This window comes from Zonotrichia leucophrys, chromosome 14, assembly GCF_028769735.1.
Source record: "Zonotrichia leucophrys gambelii isolate GWCS_2022_RI chromosome 14, RI_Zleu_2.0, whole genome shotgun sequence".
NCBI lineage: Eukaryota > Metazoa > Chordata > Aves > Passeriformes > Passerellidae > Zonotrichia > Zonotrichia leucophrys.
Window position 1 is genome coordinate 15,609,095 of NC_088184.1, and position 21,360 is coordinate 15,630,454.

At 52.6% G+C, this 21,360-nt stretch overlaps 2 protein-coding genes across 9 annotated transcripts in view; one reads left to right on the forward strand and one right to left on the reverse strand.

Moving 5' to 3' along the window:
- Nucleotides 1-3,451, reverse strand: part of ARHGAP17 (Rho GTPase activating protein 17) — a 41,873-nt gene extending 38,422 nt beyond the window's left edge. For all 8 annotated transcript variants that reach the window (XM_064726196.1, XM_064726190.1, XM_064726189.1 and 5 more), the window contains exon 1: nt 3,328-3,451. In XM_064726196.1, the coding sequence (XP_064582266.1) occupies nt 3,328-3,380 (53 nt within the window). In that variant the 5' untranslated portion in view covers nt 3,381-3,451. The remainder of the gene's footprint in view (nt 1-3,327) is intronic.
- A 322-nt stretch (nt 3,452-3,773) lies between these two features.
- LCMT1 (leucine carboxyl methyltransferase 1) lies at nt 3,774-20,094 on the forward strand. Its single transcript, XM_064726188.1, has 11 exons — nt 3,774-3,986; nt 4,929-5,020; nt 5,534-5,655; nt 7,521-7,597; nt 8,294-8,355; nt 13,575-13,677; nt 14,852-14,972; nt 15,582-15,683; nt 16,346-16,437; nt 17,600-17,697; nt 19,305-20,094. Exons 1-11 carry the CDS (start codon nt 3,910-3,912, stop codon nt 19,325-19,327), a joined length of 969 nt encoding a protein of 322 aa, XP_064582258.1. The 5' UTR covers nt 3,774-3,909; the 3' UTR covers nt 19,328-20,094.
- The last annotated feature ends 1,266 nt before the right edge of the window (nt 20,095-21,360 follow it).

A 21,360-nucleotide genomic window follows, 5' to 3' on the forward strand; every position in this document is an offset into this window, starting at 1 on the left:
GATTGTCACAGCCTGAAATGCCATTAATTACCAACCTGAGCTCTGCAAGCAAACAGCACCATGCAGACCTCTCCATGGGCTCATTCCTCATGGAAATTACTCAGCTATGTAGTTCAAATGCTTATTAGTGTATCAGTGCAAAGCTTTGATGACAATAGCTCTGAACATTTATTTTCATTAGGGATGACTGCAGCTACAAAGGAGAATATTCCCAAGCTTCTAATCAAATCTGTCTCCTTTGTAATTTACAAAAGGGTAAAAGGAAACCAAGACAAGCCCTTGTAGAGAGGTGAAGAATTACTCTGCTGACATCAAACACAATGCCATTTAAATTCCTGAGCCCAACACTTAGGTGCTGTGCTGGAGTGAGGATCTGCTCAGGGAGCATCCCAAGGGAATGGGATCCCACCTTGTCAAACCTGTGAGACAGCAGGTCCCAAACCAGCCCCATCCCAAGGGAATGGGATCCCACCTGCTCACATCTGTGACACAGCAGGTCCCAAACCAGCCCCATCCCAAGGGAATGGGATCCCACCTGCTCACATTTGTGACACAGCAGGTCCCAAACCAGCCCTCAGCTGCTCTGTGCCCAGGCCAAGCTGCTCCCAGTGCATACAAGCCCTGGGCCTCCACAGAGATGGTGGTTTAGAGGAATTAGGACAGAAATCCCACCAAAATCAATCCCAGCACGTGGCCCCTAAGGAATCACAGGCCACCTGAAATTCATGGAGCTCAGAACTGAAGTTACTCCTTTCTGCTCCACTCCCTCCCCAGCTAATTTATTCAGCCTAACTGCACTTCCCAGCTGTTTGCAGCTGGATTGAGGATGTAGCTCAAGATAAAGTCAGCTCTGAGCTGGTTCCTCTGGCTGATCAGCCCTGTGCCCACTGTGGGCAAGATGCCACTTGATGGCATTGCATTAATTCAGCTGATGAGGAACTGATATTTCCTGGCCAGCCCTGCCTCTGCCCACCTGCAGGTCCCAGCCCTGCTTTTTGGGAATGATCCTGACGGGATGTGGGAGCCTTTAGGATGCCATGGGCACCTACACACACCAGGACTCCCAGTTCACTCCAGCCAGGCCTGCCCTGAGATCACTTTGTGGTGCCACCTCCAGTGCCAGGCTGTGTCTCAGTCACCCTGCCCAAGCTCTGATATTTCACTTCTTAGGTTTCCCAGGGCTTGTGCTGCTCCCTTCAGCAGCACCGACAACAAATCTGTCCAATATACGAAATATAAAATCCTCAGCAGCAGATTGAACACTTAAGGCAGCCAAGAACATCCATGAGATAATTGCTGCAAAATATTTAACACATCTATTAATTATTGTGGAATCCTGTTCCACTGAGCTAATCCCCTCTTTAATTAGTTTCCTACACGTATTTCATAACTCCATATAATTCCATCTGTGGACTCACAGCCTTCTCATAAATGCCATTCCTCAGCTTTGATGGAGCTCTTGCCCATCCTTTCTTATTTCCCATATTCAGGTGTTATTTCCCTGATGCCAGGTGTGATATTTGGGGTCCAAGGCCCGGGATGGCAGCCCTGGAAGCAGAGCAGGAGGGGACAGCCCTGCCAAACACAGCACCAGGAGCTGCAGCAGCCAGGCAGGGATCAGCCCCAGGGGATGGACCCCTCACACAGATCCCAAATTCCTCCTGGCAGCAGCTCCTTCCCAGCAGGGCCCTGGAACCCTGAGCCACCACCTCTGCAGGCATTCACACACCCACAGGGACCCCCTCATTCCATCCCAGTGTAAAAAACCAACAAACGAGTTCACCAGCTCGACAGAACACAATACAACTCAACAGAACACATCCTACTGCCTGCAGGATCCTGCTGGATGTCTCTCGTGTCTTCATGAGCCCTCAAACCAAATCTGAAAGCCTCAGCCCCGGTACCTGGAAGTGAAACCTGTTAAAAGCCCTCCCTGCTATGGGATTTAAAATAATAATTTTATTCTGGGGAATAAAATAAGGCCCTGGTGACTACAGGAATGCTTGACTAGCACATGAAATGTGAGCAATACAAAATAGTCATCATTAATGAATACCAAACATGTTAAACCCAATGACTCGGTGTCATTTCTGCAGCTTTTAATGAAAACCAACGACAGCAGTGTAATTTTTAATGAAAACCGACGACAGCAGCGTCAGCACTTGGGTGCAAGCAGCCAGCCCCAGCCCTGCGTGCCCAGGGCACCCCGAGTCCATGGCCAGGTGTGGGGCAGGAACTGCCCAGCCACCACACCCAGCACCCGGGCAAAGGTCAGTGCCAGGCTCCCCACCCTGGCCCCACGCTGCCCTGCATTCCTGGGCACCCCGGGCCGCCGATCCTGCCCGGTACAGCCCGGATTGCTCCACATTCCGCCCGGGATTTGGAGCTGGGGGCTGACACGCGCCAACAGGGAATGCCACTAATCCCCCAACAGCATAAAACACCCATTGATTCACGTGAAATGGGAACGAGAGGATGAGGCTGGTTAGGAAGTTGTTCCCTCTTTACTAGCAAAACAAACCTATTAAAAATCTCCTCCTTGGGCTTTTTAGCTGGCACACCTGCCCTGGGCTGTGTGGGCTCCAAGGAAAACAAACACCCGTGGAGGGAGTTCTTGGAAAGGAGGCCACCAAGACATAAACTCAGATAATAATTTACACTATCAGCACCAGTACAGGCTTTCAATTTAAACCCTCAACATAAGAACTGATTTCCAAATGAAATCTTTGCTGAAAGAGGAGGAAGTTTCTGCATTGATTTCTGCCAGAGAAGCAGTGCGGTGACATTTGCATGCTGCGCTCGGGGACAGCTGCTGCTGCAGGGCACTTCCCTGTCTGGGCACAGATTTGTTACTGCCCGCTTGGGTTAAAAACCTTCCGAGTCGGACTCGGGCAGCTGGAAACCGATGGCAGCCGTACCCACAGGGCTCCTGGTGGCTTTGTTAAAATCAAATCCTGGGGAGGCGAGAGAACTCCTGGGCAGGCACTCTCGGAGCACTCTCAGATGGGAGAGAAAGCAGAAACGGGGCAAACACCTCGGCAGAGAGGAAACGAAAGGAAGCGAAAGGAAACGAAAGCCGCCAGGGCGCAGACAGGCAGCGCCCGGTGCAAACGGCCCCGCGGGGCCGGGGAGGGGCTCGGGACCCCCGAGAGCCCCCGGAGCTCCGGGATCCCGGCGTGGCTGCGACCCCGGGCGGGCGGGGCAGAGCCCGGCACGGCGCGGACCGAGCCTTCCCCCATGGCCCGCCGCTGCCGTAATCCCCCCGAGCTTCTCCCCCGAACGGCCCCGCAGCCCCCGCGCCCGGCCCGGCCCAGCGCCGCTGCCCACCTGCCCACGGTCTGGTTGGCCAGCTGCTTCATGCGGTTGAACTGCTTCTTCATGGCGGCGGCCGCTGCCCCGGGCTGCCCGGGCCCCGCCGCTCTGCGCCGGCCGCCCCCGGCCCCGCCGCCGCCCCAGCACCGCCCGCCCGGCGCGGCCCGGCCCGGCCCCCGCCGCTTCCGGCCCTGCCCTCCGCCCGCACCGCGCGTGATCGGCGCCCCCGGCCCGGATGTCCCGCCCGCAGCCCCGATGGCGCCGCTGCTCAGCGCCGCGGTTCTTCCTGCGCCGCTCGCTCGCTGGCACCGGGTGCTGCTGCTGCACGAGGGGCAGTGGGACCGACCCCTCCGGCAGGGCCGCTAGGTGCCGGACAGCCGCAGCCACGCTGCTCCGCCGAGCGGTGCCGGACTACAACTCCCGGTTCGCCTTGCCCTACCGCCGCCGCTTCCTGGTCGAGGCACTGCATCCCGCGCGTTCTCATTGGGCACTGTCAATTTCCATGAGCCCACGGACCAATGGCCGCCGAGTTCCGGCGGGGACTGCCCAGTGAGCGGCGGCGGGGGGCGGCGGCAGCGGCCGGGCCCCGCGCGCTCCATGGCGGCCGCCACCGGCCCCGACGAGGCGGACGAGGCGGTGCGCGGCACCTGCGAGGACGCGTCCGTCTGCAAGCGGTACCGGAGCTGGGCTGGGCAGGGCCGGTGTTCCCCGCGGCGGGGCTGGGCAGTGCGCGGGCGAGGCTGGGGCGGCTCCCGGGAGAGCAGAGCAGGAGCGGTCCGGGCCCGTCCCGGTACCGGGCTCAGTGCGTGCGCCCCGGCTCCATCGGCCGCAGGGCCCGGCCGGGTCACGCTCGGAGCTGGTCCCGGTGTGTGCGCGGGGGAAGCCCCGGGGAGCAGCGGGATGCTCCGGGACCCGCGGTGCGCCCCGAGCCGCCCCCGGCGCCCCCAACCCCGCCGGGCCCGTCCTGAGCCGGCCTGCGGTGCTTCCCGGTGCTAACGGCGGGTTCCATAGCGGAGCCAAGAACCGGCCTGGCGCTTTTCCATCTCCTCCCTGCTCCCGCCGGGATGGGCACTGGCAGGGGATGGTGTCACTGCCCTGGTGTGTGAATTTAACCCCTCTCTTGGTCAGGCTGTCCCTTTGGGCTTTAGAGCAGCAGAGCGTTTGTTGGGGAGAGAGTTTTCCTTGGGAAATCACTTGTAAAAGCCATAAGTTCTGTTAAACAGATCTATTTTACTGTAAACTGATGTGGCAGCTCTGGAATCAGTGCAAACACCTTGTCATATACAGCAGGTACAAGTAAAGCCTCATTTGTGTGCCTGAGGAGCTGCAGACAGACAGTTCATGTTCTGGCTCCCCCAGGAGGGAATATTTGAGATTTGGGTCTTTGCTCACAAAATTTCATCCAATAATGGAGAGGCCATTAAAAGGATACTTGTTGAATACAGTAACAGTTAAAATTTCTAACTAAGCTTTATATGATCCACACATGGAACAGATTTTTAAACCATGTCTGCATGTGCACACCCAGGGCAGAGGGACCTTTCCAGCATGTGTGTCTTTTAGGGTAAATTTTGGGGGCCTTATTTCATAATTCTTGTTTCCCTGCTGCTGCACAGGTTTGCTGTGAGTGTTGGCTACTGGAAGGACCCTTACATCCAGCATTTTGTGAGACAAGCCAAAGAGAGGAAGGCACCTGAGATCAACAGAGGCAAGTTGGAGCAGGGATGGGGACACCTCACCTGTCCTGACAACACCTCTGCACCCTGGGCTTGGGGGTGGGAATGTGAGAGAGAGTGAGAGGAGGTTTCTTCACAGCAGTAATTCCATCCATGCTGTGTCTGATCTTTGAAATATCAACCTGTGAGTCAAAACTCTCTTCCTTTGCTTTCTGAGTTCTGAGTGGGTGTTTCAGTGTGTCCCTGTCTAGAGATCTCCTCAAAGCAGTCAGAAATGTTGGTTTGACCCAGGGCAGTTGGGTCTCTGCAAGTAGAATTATTCTGCTCTGCTTGAGGGGGAACTTGACTAAAACTTCTGTTTGCCAAAGGAGTTGGGTTTTATCAGTGCATGGGGCTTTGTTTGTAATTAAAAAAGAAAAAGAAAAGCCCTTAGGTAGTTAAGAAGAGGGCATTATTGTTCCTCCAGAGTGCCTGGGGACCTTCCTGAGTGCTAACCTTGGAGAGCTGTGTGCCAGGGGTGACTCCCAGCTCTGTGTGTGCTGCAGGTTATTATGCTCGGGTGCACGGGGTCAGTTACCTGATCAAGGCTTTCCTGCAGAAGACACAATGCAACTCTCAGATTGTCAACCTCGGCGCTGGCATGGACACCCTGTTCTGGAGGCTGAAGGTAACGGGGGCTGCAGGGCCAGGCCTGGCTGGGACAGGGGCTGGGGGACCCCTGGGGGGCTGCCCTGGGCTCTGCAGGCTGGCTCTGTGCCACAGGGCAGCACAGCAGGACTCCCACACAGAACCCCACAATAGCTGGGCTTTGGGGAGCCTCTGGTGATCACCCAGTGCAGCCCCCTGGCCAGGCAGGGTCACCTGCAGCAGGTGACACAGGAACGTGTCCACGGCTCCGCCACCCTCATTGCAAGGAGGTTCTTCCTCATGTTAACATGGATTTTGTTGTGTTTTAATTTCTGGGCACTGCTCCTTGTGCTGTCCCTGAACAGAGTCTGGCACCGTCCTCTGACACCCCTGGGAGGGATTTGTATGGACTGATGGGATCCCCTCTCAGCCTTCCCTTCTCCAGACTGACCAGGCCCAGCTCCTGCAGTCTCTCCTCATCACAGAGATGCTCCAGACCCCAAATCATCTCTGTGGCCTCTGCTGGGCCCTCTCCAGCAGCTCCTTGTGTTTCCTGGGGAGCAGGACTGGACCCTGCAGCTCTCCAGGGATGGGTGCAGAGGCAGGAGCACTCCCTGACCTGCTGCCACGCTTTCCCCATGTCCCCTGGGATTGCAGTTGTGAGTTTATTTATGTAAATCATAGAATCACAGATTGGAAGGGATCTGGAAAATCATCCAGTGCCACCCCTGCCATGGCAGGGACACCTTCCTCTGTCCCAGGCTGCTCCAAGCCCCTCCAGCCTGGCCTGGGACATTTCCAGGGATGCAGGGGCAGCCCCAGCTGCTCTGGGCAGCCTGTTCCATAAATAGCAGTGTTTGTGTGTGTGTAATTCATGGAAATTCAGTTACTCAGGTGTTGTGTGATGGTGTCATTCTGGGTGAACACACCTCTGAGTGAATTGTCTTCCCATTAGCATTTGCATGGGTAAATTTGGGTTCTGGAGGGAGGCCTGAGGAGCATTTTGCTTGGTCACAATTTATTGTATTCCATCAGTGGAAGAGAGACAATTCTGATTTTTTTTTTCCTGAGCTGTGAAGCTTTTCTCTTACCTGCATTTCTACAAAAGCTCTACCCATATACTGTTTTGGTAACAGTGCTTTTCAGATCAGAAGTGGGGCCTGTAATTCCAGTTCTGTGTCCTTGCAGAGAGCAGGTGTGGTGCAGTGAATGAGCAGAAGCTGGGAGGCAGTTCCTGGAGTGTTGAGTGCTGGTCTCACCTCAGAAAGCCACGGGGTGCCAGCCAGCACGGGCAGCACATCCATCACAACGGGGCTGCTGCAAGGGACAGGCTTGGCACAGCCTCTCCAGCAGGCTGGGAAGCCCTGCCAGCGTGGAATGAGGAGCTTTCCTCTCTTTTGTAGTGCAGGCAGGCTGGTGTGCCTGTGCTCTGGCTGTGTGCTCACTGTCTGGGTGAGCCTGTGCAAAACCTCCCTGTTCCTCCCTGGAAGGCTGTGCTGACAGTGCTGGTAAATGCTGTCAGTGTGCTGTGCTCTCCCTCAGCCCCAGAACAGGCTGCAGGGTGTGTTTCAGTATCTGTGTCTGGGGTTGGAGTCCCTCTCCTCTCAGGTGACATCCCAGCCCCACCTGGACACGTTCCTGTCACCTGCTCTGGGTGAACTCCAGGGATTCCTTCCCATCTCATCTATGCTTCTGTGATTACATCACGTGATAAATCATTTCTTCAATTCTTAGAGAGCATTCTAACATCTCTCAGCTGGGTTTTAAGCCGTGGGACACTGTTACAGCACTGTTACAAATGGCACTGTAAGCCAAACCAGAACTGTTCAGGATTTTGCTTGTGTCTTGTCCTGTGCATGTGAAACTTGAGTGCCTCTAACTCTAGTGTCTTCCTGCAATTCCCAGGATGAAAATCTCCTCCCTAGGAAATATTTTGAAGTGGATTTCCCAATGATCGTTGCAAGAAAAATACACAATATCAAGTAAGTCTGTGTTCAGCTGTGGGGACTGGCTGTCAGTCAGGGCCATTATTTCATCTCTGCTGAGAAACTCTTCATGGTTTGGGGTGTGAGGGTGGGCAGGCCCTGGCACAGGGTGCCCAGAGCAGATCCTGGATCCCTGGCAGTGCCCAGGGCCGGGCTGGACAGGGCTGGGAGCACCTGGGACAGGGGAAGGTGTCCCTGGGACAGTGGGAGGTGTCCCTGCCATGGCACGGGTGGCACTGGCTGGGCTCTGAGGTGGTTTCCCAAACCATTCCAGGACTTATGGTGCAGGCAGGCTCTGCAGCCCCTGTCCCAGGCTGCAGAAGGGGGTGGGTGAAAGCTTTGGGGAGGACAGCCCTGAATTCCCAGATGTGTTCAGTTGGAAGCAGAACAGCTGGGAGTGTCCTGTTGGAATGAATCCATCCAGGGTTATTGAGGGGTTGTTACAGTGCCTGGATTTCTCTTGAAAGGTTCTCTCAGAGTTAAAGAAATTGTGTATAAAAGTCAGCTCCTAATTCACCAGGCTTGCAAAGGTTTTCCTTTCCAGCAGAGGGCAGAGATATTCCCTCAGCTGCTCTTGGCACACACACACAGACACACACACACACATATATATATATATGTTAAGAAAAAAGCTGTAAGCACTCTGTTCAACAGGCTTAACTGCTCTGAGATGCTTCTTCCTTCTTCCCACAGATCAAAACCTCCCCTGTCAAAACCAATTATGGAATCCCATTCAGGGGACTCTCTTCTAATAGGTGAGTCATCTTCAAACTCAGTCAGTGATGTACTGCAGCACTTTTAAAACTTTTCTGATCATTTTGTTCTGCTATGTGGGCAGGCTTTTAATGTTTGAAATGCTGTTTGGACAGAGAATTGGGAGGGAAAAGAGGCTTTTTTCTTCTCTTACAGACTCCTGCCCATTTGTTCTGTGTCATGTTAGAAATGTCTTCTCTTTAAGTGGTTTTATTCTGGCAGAAAGTTGTTGGGTTTTTTCTTTTTCTCTCATATGTAGCTCCTTTTCTGTCACAGGAAAGGAAAAAGTGCTACAGAGAGGCATGGATACTGGATTAAAATATCTGTTGAGTGTTTATCTGCTTTCTGTCTCATTAAGAGCACAAATCTTTACATTTAGCAGAGTTTTCACAGCAGAAACACAGCCTGCACAGTCCAGGCCCATGAGCCCGTGCTGTTTGATACATTTTAGTGTTAAAAGGATAACAATTTCAGGTGGTGTGAGATGCTGTAGTCTCTTGGTTTGTACCCTCATTAGGGAACAGAAGGTTCTGGGCTCCCATCCCTGGAGTGTCCATCCTGGCCATGGCTTGGGGCACCATGGCAGGGGTGGCACTGGGTGATCTCTAAGGTCCCTCCCAGCCCAAGTCATTCTATAATTGTGTGTTTGTGTCAGGACTGCACCTGAGAACCTTTTAACCTGTGGAAAATTCCCTGGGTTCCATTGAGTTCATGTTCTCAGCGCAGGTGCTGAGCTGCACCAACTGTCCTGTGCCAGAGTGTGCCAGAGAAATGGCACAGTGGTGGTGGGGAGGGAATGGCTCTCATATGGATGAGGAGCTGGGATGGAGGGCGAGCATATGCTGTTCATTTTTGTTCTGGAGGAGAGGGAGATCTGTGCTTGAGGGTATGTTGTTGTTCAACACTAAGGAAAAATTGGGAAAATAGTGATTAGTAAGTGGCAGCTTGTTGGCAAATCTAAACTCTGAAGAGTGGTAAAGAACTGCAGAAGTATCTTGTGAAATTAGTGACTTGATGATGATTTCAATGTGGATTAATAGAAAGTGATGCACATGGGGGGGAAAACAGTTTGTGCCTCACATGTAAATGATTATTGCTGCCTTCCTGCAGGATCTGGGTATTAGAATAAATAGATGGATGAAAGCACGAGCTCAGTAATGGTCCAGAAATACAAAGCAATTCTAAGTACTTTTGAGAAAAAGCTGGAAAACAACTTGGGTGCCAGTGTTAGTAGATGTTCCCTCTCTTTGACTTTTCCCTTGGGAGCTGCTGTTGGCCTCTGGAAGGGTGGGATCATCCTGGGGAGACCTCTGGTCTGACCTGGTATGGTGTTAGACCTGCAGAATTGTGGGGTTACCACTGGCACAGGGAGCAGCATTGCCAGGTGGGGAATTGCTCAGGATTTTGGAGTCCTGTCCCTATATCTGCCTCCCCACATCACTCCTGGCTCTGCACACCAGGAATGGTTTGTTTAGGCTGTTTGGGATCCTGGTTTGAGTTGTGCTGGTTCTTTCAGCTTCCCTCCATCCCCAGAGGTTCTTGTGGCCAGTGTGGGTGTCAGGGGACGTGCAGGGCTCACCCTGGGCTCCCAGGACAAGCTGAGAGCGTGGCAGTGCCTGCTGGGCTGTGGGTGAAGCTGGGGCTGGGCAGAGCAGGCTGCAGGGGCTGCTGCTCTGGAAAGCTGCACGGATACCTGAGCATGAACATCCCAATGGAATCACTGGAGTCAATATATCCTGCATGCTGCCTCTTGGAGAAGCTCCAGGAGATTGTTGCACTAATGAGAGAAGGAAGCTGGGTTGTGGTGGCAGAGGCAGAGCTTGGTGTGCCTGGAGGCTGCAGGGCTGCCCCACAGCTGGGTCAGGGCAGCACGGAGGGCCTGGGGCCTCCCTCTGCACAGCAGCAGGTCTAACACAGCTGGAAGAAAAGATTCAACATGCTCAGGTCAAAAGGCAGCTGTAAGCAGCTCCTGCTACTACTCAGTTACTGCAGGCTTGTCTTGCTCTGTGCCTGTGAAATCTGAACCACTTGTGTTGTTCCTGTGGCCAGAGCCATGGACAATAACCACACAGTGTGTGCCCAGGGCAGAGCATTCTCTGTTGGTCATCCCTGGACAGCTGGACCTGTGCCCTGGCTGGGGTAGGTGGGAAGGAGGGCCCATCTTTCCCCCTTCCCCATCCCCTCCCTTGTAGTTCTCCAGTTAAATCTGAGTTTGGTGTTTCTCAAACCTTCATTCAGCCAAGAACAGAGAGAATCTTTGTACAGGGTGAGGGTGAGCATCACACAGAGCCCAGGGCAGCTCTAGAGGAGAGCACCCAGCAACTCCTAACCGACAACACTACTACACCAACAACTCCTAACAACCAACAACCTCACTAAACCCAACTCCTAAACCACAACAACTCACTAAACACCAACAACTCATAAACAACAACACTCACTAACACAACACTCATAACCAACAACAACCTCACTAACAACCAACCCACAAACCAAGACAACCTCACTAACCAACAACCCCACAACCAACAGACAACCTCACTAACCAGCAACAACCTCATAAACCACCAGACAACTCACTAACCAACAAACTCACTAACCAACGCAACCTACTAAACACCAAACGACCTCACAACACAACAACTCACTAACCCCAAAAACTCATAAACCAGGTTTTGGTGCTGGTGTCTGGTAGGAATCAGTGCCTGGAGCATGGGATTTGCAGTGGTTTAAGCCCCAAATGTCACTGGCTGTGCCAGCACAAGGGCACTGGCCTGAGTCACAGCACTGCAGTAGGAATGAGCAGAGGGGTTTGAACACACACACACAGAATCAATTCAGGTAAAACCAACTCTTGTTCCTCAGAGGAAATCAATGGGGAGCATGTGACTGTGCTGCCAAGCTTTAACTGGTTTTTCCTTTTCCAGCTGCCCTGTGCATGGGCAGGAATTGTGAAATCCATTTGCAGCAGGGCTGCTCAGCCTGGGCAGCACATTGCTCACTTCATAGTTCACAGAACCCCCTGAGTGGGGAGGGACCCCCAGGGACATCCCAGCACAGCCCCAGGAGCCCCCAGCTCTGCAGGGAGGTAGGAGTTGGTGCCAGACCGTGTCCCAGCAGGTTTTGGGGTGTTTGTGGATGGATCTGTGGCCTCCAGGCTGGGGACAGTGGCAGGTCCAGCTGTCACTGCCCTGCACTCAGTGTGTTTGCTCCCCAAGGGGGAGGTGATGGAGCAGCTGAAGTTTGCCTAGTTAAGGATGATCAGACTGAAAAGGGGGAAATTTAGGTGAGATGCTGAGGAGAAATCCTTCCTTGGGAGGGTGGGGAGCCCTGGCACAGGTGCTCAGAGCAGCTGTGGCTGTCCCTGCATCCCTGGCAGTGCTCAGGGCCAGGCTGGAGCAGCCTGGCACAGTGGAAGGTGTCCCTGCCCATGGCAGGGGTGGCACTGGATGTCTCTATGATCCCTTCCAACCTAAATCAATTCAGGTTTTATGATAAGAATGCTCAAATCAATGAGCTGTGAGCAAGGAACGTTTACTTCCACCTTGGAGTGTTTGTGCTCCTTCTCTCCCAGATCACTTATAAAGTTTTGTGGTTTATTTCTGGCTTTTATTTCTGTTCTTTATTGAGGTATTTGTGTGACCCAGCCTCCGAAGCCGGACAGGGAGCTGGCATTAATTCCCTACTAATTGTGGTGGCTGACGCTCGCGGTGCCGTATCCATGGACAGAAACCAGTCCCTATTTAAACACTTCCCTGTGTGTGGTGGGGTTTTTGGGTGGCTTTTTTTGATGCCATTATCATGGCCTTGATGTAATCACTTAAATAGAAGGGTGTGGGAAGTAGTAAAGCTATTACAGAACATGCACATGGAAAAAGCCTTGACTCAAAATGTTGAATCATTCAACATGCCGCACAAGTTTTTTTCTCTTTTCTTCCCTTGTAACTCTCTTTCTGAACTGTTTCTGGTTCCTGGATCTGCTCCCAAGTGCTGCTGGAATGGCAGCTATTTCCCTTGCTAGTGCTATTTCCAGGGAGTTGGTCACTTGAAAACCAGAGGTGATCCTCTGGGATGTTTGGTCACTGTGTGTTGGGATAATTGGGGAACCCACACGTGTCCCCAGCTGTTTTGTTCATGAATGGAAACCCCTTTCATCCTGCCCCTTCAGCCACTTCTCTGCTCCCTCACGCTGTGCCAGGGGAGGCTCAGGCTGGACATCAGGAGGAATTTCTCCATGGGAAGGTGGCCAGGCACTGGAAGGGGCTGCCCAGGGAGGCCTGGAGTCCCCTCCAGAGCCACCCCAGTGTTGTGCAGGGCTTTGGCTCTGCCTGGGTTTGCTGGAGCACTTGGGAAGTGCCTCCTGTGGGCACTGGGCTCCCCTGGGTGCTCATTGCTGCTGGGTGTCAGCGTCACTGATGGCAGGAGGCTCTGCTGCTCCCTCCCAGCTGTGCCAGCATGGCAGGGGCTCCTCTGGGATTTGTCCCTCCTTCGTGCTGGGGAGCACCCACAGGGTCCTGTTGTATCCCTGGGGAATATCAACAACATCAGAATACCTTCAGTAATTTGACTCTTTCCTTAAATGCCATCACTAAATCATACCTAAAGGCTAAATGATAACTTCTTCTTGGCCCCAAGTCTCTGCCTGCTCCCCATATTTATTACATAACTACATATGCAGTTAATTTCTATAGCTATATCTGTTGTTAATATTTGAAATATTGCCACTTAGCTTAGCTTTTCAGAAATGGATGTACTTTTATGTAGTTCCTATGTACATACATTGGGCAGTCTAAGAAGACTCCCCAAACCAAACACAAACCCTGCCTTTAATCTTGCCATTTTTCTTCTCTCTGCATTGCTGGAAACCATGGTAACAGCTGGGCTAACCTCTCTGCTTCAGCGTGGCTGCAGAGGCAGAGCAGGCTCCTGCAGGGTCTGCTGGTGATGGAGAACACAGCCAGGAGGGGAATTTGTGGCTTGAAAAGAAGAGTTTGCTGCTCACAGTTGGGTGTGACAGAGCAAACTTGGGCTGCCTGTGCTCCTTGCAGTGTTTTTAATTGATAACTGCACATCCCTCACTGGTAACGGTGGTGTCTCACATTTCCTTGCAGATTCCCACAGCCTGGACTCCAGGTGGTATTTCTGTGCTCCTTGCAGTGTTTTTGATTGATAACTGCATATCCCCTCACTGGTAATGTTGGTGTCTCACATTTCCTTGCAGATTCCCACAGCCTGGACTCCAGTCGATATTCCATAGTAGGGGCAGACCTCCGTTCCTCCTCAGATCTGGAGGAGAAGCTGAGGAAACACAGCTTGGACACACAGTAAGGGGTTTCATTGGCTTTTTGTGGGTGTTTTTCAGTGGGGGCTTGTGGAAGCCCTGGGCCAGGCTGGGAGCTGGGACAGTGGCAGTGTCCCTGCCATGGCAGGGGTGGCACTGGCTGGTCTCTGTGATCCCTCCCAACCCAAACCATTCCAGCATTCTGTGATTTCTGAGTTTTAGCTCTGTAATTCTTTCCTGTGGCCTTCTCTCAAACCCCTGTTGTTTCCTAAACGCTTTGGTGGGGCTGCAGTGGCGTCCTTGGGATCTGAATCCCAAAGCTCCTCTGGGGTTCTCTTGTACAACACGAGGCTTTGGGGGGGCAGGAGTTGAGTTTTTGAGTGGATGATGGACAGACCTTTCAAATGGAAGCAATATAAATAGCAGAGATCTGGCTGGGTGGGAGAGAGCATATGGGGAAGCAGAATGCATCAAATTGCCATTTAATTCTTTACACTTCCATCCTCTGAAATGTTGCCTTGCTTGCCTACATTGCTGCTCCTTGTGGAATTTCTCCTGCTTCTAGTGACTTTTTTTTCCCCTTTCATTCCAGCAATTAAAAGCAAACTCAATAATTGTGAAGAAAATCACTTGTGTAGATGTCTATTTTTGTTCTTTTGTGGATGGAGGGGGAAGAGGCAACGTGCAAACTATGGATTACATTTTGTTAGATAATAATATGTGAAGATTGTTTTACAGATACTGAACAAATTTGTCTAATTAAAATTCTTCCTAGAACTTCTTTTAAAGAGAAAACTTTTTTTTTTTCTGTTTGTAATTAATGCCTGATTTCACTGATCTCTGCAAGAGTGGGAGCTGTGTGTGCAGGGCACAGTTGTCCTGCAAAGGGAATTTTAACACACACAGTTCTTGCTGTCAGAGAGGACTTACAGAATGCACAGTGTTCTGTGCTCAGGGCTGACTTTTGGGGAGATTGATCCCTAAAATCTCTGGTTCACAGGAGTCTCTGTGGTTCATTAATTCACAGCTGCCAGAGAACCCAGTTTGAGTCAATGTGATGAAGAGATTTCATTCAGTCTTCAGTGTCTGGTTCATAAAAGATGGAGCTCTTTCAGGAAATTGTGCAGACATGGAGTGACTTGCTTGCTCTCAGTCCTTAGCAGATTTTTCTTGTTCCTGTGCTGGAAATCATGCTCTGCTGTGGTTTTGTTTTACAGTTTGCCAACGCTGCTGGTGGCCGAGTGTGTGCTGGTTTACATGACCCCCCAGCAGTCTGCAAGCCTGCTCAAGTGGGCAGCAAGCACCTTCCCCGTGGCCATGGTTATCAATTATGAGCAGGTAAAACCAGAGGGGCATTTTTAGACCTGCATTGTTGTCACTAAAATTGCTCTCGTAGGTGGGAGTCGTTGGGGAATGAGAGTGGGCCCTGTCCTTTTGTAGGAACAGCAGTTTCTGCTGAATTTCTGGAGTAATGTGTTTTAACTTGTAGCTTGGTTAGCTCATTGTAGGGAAAATACAGCTATTCTGAAAGACAATTTCTGAAGTATGTTGAAGCAAAATAATTGAGACTTAATCCATACGTGGAAAAAACCATAGAATATTGATTTAGCTAAAGCAGAGCAAAAAGGACCGACGCTGAGTGCTGGCTCTGGCTGTATAACATTACATAATTACCTCTGTGTTCTTTGGCAAAGTGGAGCAAAAATCACATCAGCCTGAACTCTGGTTCTCCTGTGGAAGTAAAACACTGCCTCAGGGGAACTAGGTGGCTGCAGGAGTTAGTGACAGCATCTTCCAAGCTGTCAGTGCCTGCTGGGAGCTGGGGCAGAGGCAGCTGTGCTGCCAGCCCCGGTGTCCCCGTGGCACTGGGAGCTGCTGTGGGCTGGCATTCTGTGACCCAGGCAGTGCCAGGGTTTAGCAGGCTTTGCTGTGTCCTTGTGCCCCCAGGTGAACATGAGGGACCGCTTCGGGCAGATCATGATCGAGAACCTGCAGCGCCGGCACTGCAACCTGGCTGGGGTGGAGCTCTGCAGCTCCCTGGACTCCCAGGTGAGGGGCACAGGGCTGGCACAGGGCTTTGCTCACCTGGCTGGGAGTTCTGAGTGTGCCCTGGGGCTCAGCAGGGACCAGGGCAGGGGGGACAGGCACTGAGCCCTTTGCTGGCCACGTTACCATGGAATTGGGGCATGGTTTGGTTTGGAATGGACTGTGGAGCTCATCCAGTGCCCCCCCTGCCATGGCAGGGACACCTCCCACTGTCCCAGGGGGCTGCAAGCCCTGTCCAGCCTGGCCTTGGGCACTGCCACAGCTGCTCTGGGCACCCTGTGCCAGAGCCTGCCCACCTCACAAAGAACAATTCCCAATTCCCAATATCCCATCCAGCCCTGCCCTCTGGCAGTGGGAGCCATTCTGTGTCCTGTCCCTCCATCCCTTGTAAACAGTCTCTCTCCATGTTTCTTGTTGGCTCCCTCAGGCCCTGGCAGGCCACAGCTGGGTCACCCAGAGCTTCTCTTTGCTGGCTGAGTGTCAGTGCTTGCACAAACCCCTGCCTGGCCCTGCAGAGATCACAGCACACACTCAGTGAGGAGTCTGGGAGCTCTTAAATGCCAGCTCAGTCAGCTCAGTGAGACCCTCAGGGGGAGAAGCTGTGCCCTGTGCTTGCCCTGGAGCCTGTGAGAGCTGTGAGAGCTGTGCTGCCCTTTGTTTTGCAGAGGGAACGGCTGCTGGGGAGTGGCTGGGACAACGCCCATGCTGTGGATATGATGAAGGTGTACAGCTTCCTGCCACAGGCTGATGTCAAAAGGTACCACTGAGGGAGAGACCCCAAAGTCATCCTCAGGTGCCATTTCCAAGGGCCTTCCCATGCACGTGGGATCCCCTGGTGGAACAGAGGAGGCTGCCCAGGGGAACACAACCACACAACCACACAGCCCTCCTGAGCCTGAGGCTCTGCACAGCCCCCAGGATCACACCTGCACTGATCATCCAGGAGGTGAACGCTGCCAGGAGCAGGCTGGGAGTGCTGATGGCTTCTTTGGGTGTGACAGGAGGCATCTCCTGACAGAGATTTGCAATGGGAGATGCCACAGAAATGCTTTCTTGAGTTTTTGCACGCCCCAGGATGTTCCTGGTGAAGATTTTGGCTGGGGTTAGACCACAACACGTTGGAATTGTGAGGGGGAGACTGCTGGGTCTGCAGAACTCAGAGCAGGGACTAAAGGCTGTTTAACAGTCACTACTCTGCCTGGATTTTGTTCATATTCCTGCATTAAATGCTAAACAGTGGGAAATTTTAAGGACTAACTTCTTAGGGATACAATGTGAAATGTGAATTGCTGTGAGTCATTAATAGTTGGCATTAGCTGAGCAAGTTACCTTGGTCAGGATATTCACCTGTGGGGGTTTCTCAGAGCCTGGAACTGAACAGGTGAGAGTGGAAATCAGAGGTGGTTTAAATAGGAACAGGGCTGTGTGGTGGGACCATATGGCACTGGTGCAGACACAGAGCTCGTGCTTTCTCTGCAGCATTTTTGGCTACCCTGGATCTGCTCAGCTCCTTGCACTTGTTCCACATGCCAGGAAATAGGGTTATGTAAACTCTGTCCTCCAGAATCACTGAGGCAAGTGCTCTTTCTTTAGAAAAGTCTTTCCCAGAGTGCTCCTGTGCAGCTCCTCACACCTGGGAGTGCACTGAGGAGCTTTGGCCCCTCAGAGCCTCAGCAGCAGCCCTGGTACTGGTCAGGAGTTACCCAGATGGGTCCTGGAGCAGGGAATGGCAGGGATGAGGAGCTGGAAGCACCCTGTGGGTCACTTGTTCCATACATTGGTGGGTTGGCATCATGCCTGTAATTATTATAAGGTAACTGCCTTTCTGGCCACAGTTCTCACTCCCATGGAGTGAACAGTGCAGTAACAACTCTGCTGAGAATCCAGCTCAAATCCTGACCTTTGTTTTATTCCTGCAGAATAGAAGCCCTTGAATTCCTGGATGAAAAGGAGCTGTTTGAGCAGCTGATGCAGCACTACTGCATCTGCTGGGCTTCCAAGGACAGCAGCAACCTGGGTAAAGTCCTGCAGCCCCTGGGGTGCCCCTGCCATGGGGATGTCCTGAGGGAGGGCTGGGCTGGGATGTTTCACCAGGTGTACCCCAAATCCCCCTATCCAGGGCTCTGCTGCTCCTCCCTGGGCTGGGAGCTGCTCCCAGCTGGGCACTGCTCCTGCACAGCCTTTGGGGCTTTCTGGGCATCCAAGGGAAGCCTGTCCAGTGCAGGGAGCTGGAGTTTCTCCCCCAGAAGATGCCGTATGGGTTCCTTTAAATAACTGCCTGCTTTATCCCATCAGTGCTAATTGAAAGGTTTACAAATCCCATGCATGGGAAGTGCCATATGGGCACACGGTATATGAAGGCACAGTGTCCTGACAACACAAAAATAAATTTGTATTACTTATCCCAGGCTTCTCTGCACTGTCCCCATTTGCAGCCATCTGACACTGAAGTTTTCCACACTGCTTTCTCCCTGGGGAAGAACATTCCCTCTGAAATGAACTCTTCTACCTGTTCCTTTTGTTCTGAAAATTCTGTCTCTCCTGGGCTGGGATTTCTGTCAAAGAGAGAGATTTGATTTAGGCTTTCTGTAGCATTTGGGTGTTGCTGCTGCTCAAGAAGTGATAAAATGAGGGGAATTGTTGCTTGGCTGAAGCAGGGATGGCCACAGCCTCTATTTGTCCAGATTAGAAAGACAGCTCTGTGCAGTCACACTTTGTCTCTTTCTGGCTGCAATTTCAGGGATTTCAGTCTTTCCAGGAAAACTCTTGTATCATTTCTCCCCTTCATCCTCCCTGCCCTTTCCCTGCTCCTGACCGAGTACCCACCAGCAGATTTTATTTATTGAGATAGATTTATTCTGTTCCTCAGCAAATGGGAATAGATTTGGTCTCTGCAGCCTGGCTGGGCAGCACAGCCTCTGACAGAGCTGCTAAAGGGAGATCTTCAAATAAAAACTGGTAAAAGGAGCTCTTCAACACCCTGCTGCTGCTGGTGCTGTGACAGAGCTGCTGCTCGTGCTGCTGCTCTCCTGAATCCTCCAGAGCTGTGAGCTCCAAACCCGTGTTCTCCATTGGATCTCTTCAGGCTCAAAGTGGTGACTTCAGAGGAGCCAAGGCCCAAAAGTTCTGTTCATAGCAGTTTTGGGGGGTCTCAGCATTGCTCTGTGCTGGGATTAGTGAAAGGACAGTTTGGGGTTGAGCTCTCTCAGCAGTTACAAAGAGATCTCAGAGGTGATAACCAAGTGGGCATGGCATGGGTGTGCCTTAATCCAAAGCAGGGCTTTTTTATCCTGGGGGAATTTACTGCCCTCATGATGGTACTTTCCTCTGCCTTGTCTTCCTCAGACCCTGAGGTTCCTCAACATTGTGTTGTTCCTTATGCCATGAATAATTCCAGTGCTCCTGCAAATTGGCTTCATCAAATTAATTGCTGCATCACAATCAAAAAAGGGTTAAAAAGTACAGCCCAACCTGTTTCCTGCTTTCCCCACACCAAATCCTTCATGTTTCAGTTTAAAAAATGAAATAACTCTGCAAGCATCCTTCCTGCTGTGTGTAAGGTGCAGTGAGGGTAAGAATAAACCCTCCATTCTTGCCCCAAACCCCTCTTTTGTTTTCACCCAGGTCTGGCAAACATTGATTTCTGAGGGCAGCAGGGAGGGAGCCCTGGGAGCCCAGGGCTCAGGATGGACATGCACAGGATGGATTTGCACGTGCCAGCCCCGGGCTGAGCCTGGGACACTCCTGGTGCTGCTGCTGGGGACGGGCTGGAGCTGTGGGTGCATCCAAGGGACATGGAACATTGAACATTGCATCCAAAGGACATTTCTGTGGGCAGGACGTGCTCCCGTTCCCAGCTCTTCAGTGGTGGACTTGCACAAGGTGTCAGTAACTCCTGTTCCAAGCTTGCCTTCCTTAGTTTCCAACCGAAAGTCAAGTGTTCGTGGGTTCTTTGATTTGCCTCTGTGTGTGTTTGTGGCTGTGTAACACGTGCTTGTGGCAGGGAGCTGGGGGTGGCTGAGCAGGAGGGAATTCTGTGCATTTCTGTTCTGTTCAGGTCTCGTTGGATGAAGTGTTGGCTGCACTGCCCTGCAGGGCTCTCACTGCTGCCAGGGGAAGGGTGGAGGGCAAGGAGGGCCCTGGCTGTGTTCAGGGATGTACAAGAAACTGGAAAAGAGACTCGATTTAACTGGGAAGGGCTCAGCCTGCTGTGTCAGCACTGGCATGCTGAAGGAAGAAATGAATCTCAATTTGCACTGCTCCTGGTAGTATCTCTACACCAGTTCCTCCTTCTCTCTCTCCCCTTAAAAGAAGCAAAACAAAATCCCAACAGCAATGAAAACCCTTGTCCTGTTGTTTGAAATTGAATCTTGCAACCTTCCTATGAGAAAAATAATAAATGTTTAGTATTTATAATTTGTCTCCTGTTTTCCTTGCTGGAAATGACTGTTTTCTATCCGCTTTGGTGACATTTTTCCTCTCACCAGGAGTGTTTTTCAAGCAGTTGCTGGCAGGCCCTGGCACAGCTGTGGCTGCCCCTGGATCCCTGGCAGTGCCCAGGCCAGGCTGGGCAGGGCTGGAGCAGCCTGGGACAGTGAAGGTGTCCCTGCCATGGCAGGGGTGGCACTGGGTGGGCTTTGATGTCCCTTCCGCCCCAGACCATTCCAGGATTCTCTGAAATGACCTTTCTTTCCTTCAGGGATTAAAATGAGCCCAAAGCCCAGCACAGCCCCACAGCCCCTCTGCCCTGCAGGGCCTTCCTGGGCAGTCACTGATGCCCAGAGGCACCAGCCCTGTCCTGCCCTTTCCTGGCAATCCAGTGAGGAGTCCAGAGTTGCATGAAAGCCCATCTCTACCATCAGTTAGCTTTGGCCAGGCCCCTTTGGGACCGTGTTCCCTGAGCCTCCTGCAGCATCTCAGTGAGTGGGAGCCAAGCTGGGTGTACCTGCCCTGGAACATCCACATTGTTCCTGGAGCTGCTTCCCCTGGGAACACCCCCTGAGCTGGTGCTTTTCATCTCACAGCCTTGGAGCACAGCTCACTGCAGGGATGTCCTGGCTCCATCAGTCTTTTGTGTCTCTTGTCATGATTTCATCCCTTTGTGCTGGGGAATAATGTCTCTGCCAGCGTGAGGCAGATCTGGAGCTCCTCAGCTCTATTTTGGGTGCCTGTGTGATTTGCAGCCCTGCAGCATCCCTGGCATGGGAGGCACCGGGGTGCCCTGTCCTGCTGGAGCCTGCTGTTCCCTCAGCACCCAGCTGGGAGAAGGGGAATCAGAGCTCTCCTGGTGCTGCCCCAGGGCTCAGCAGCACTGAGGAGCACCCCTGGCAGCTGGGGGGGACAGGGTGGGCAGCCCCTGCTCAGGGCTGTACTGACAAACAGGCCCAGAAACCCCTCAGCTCTCTCTGGGGCTGTCTGGGTGTGCAGGTGCTGCTCTGCTGGGAAGCTGCTGCCTCAGGAGGCTTTTCCAGGCAGGAGAGGTCCCATTTCTCTGCCTTGTGCTGCTGCTGCTGCCAGGGCTGTGTGACCCCTGCACATCCCTGGGTCTCTGCCTCCGCCTCCTGCTCCAGCCTGGCCCTTTCCTGGGGCATTGCTGCTGATGGGGCAACAAAATTCATCTCTGGGAGTCACAGAATGCTTCAGACTGGAAGGAGCCCTTAAAGCCCACCCAGTGCCACCC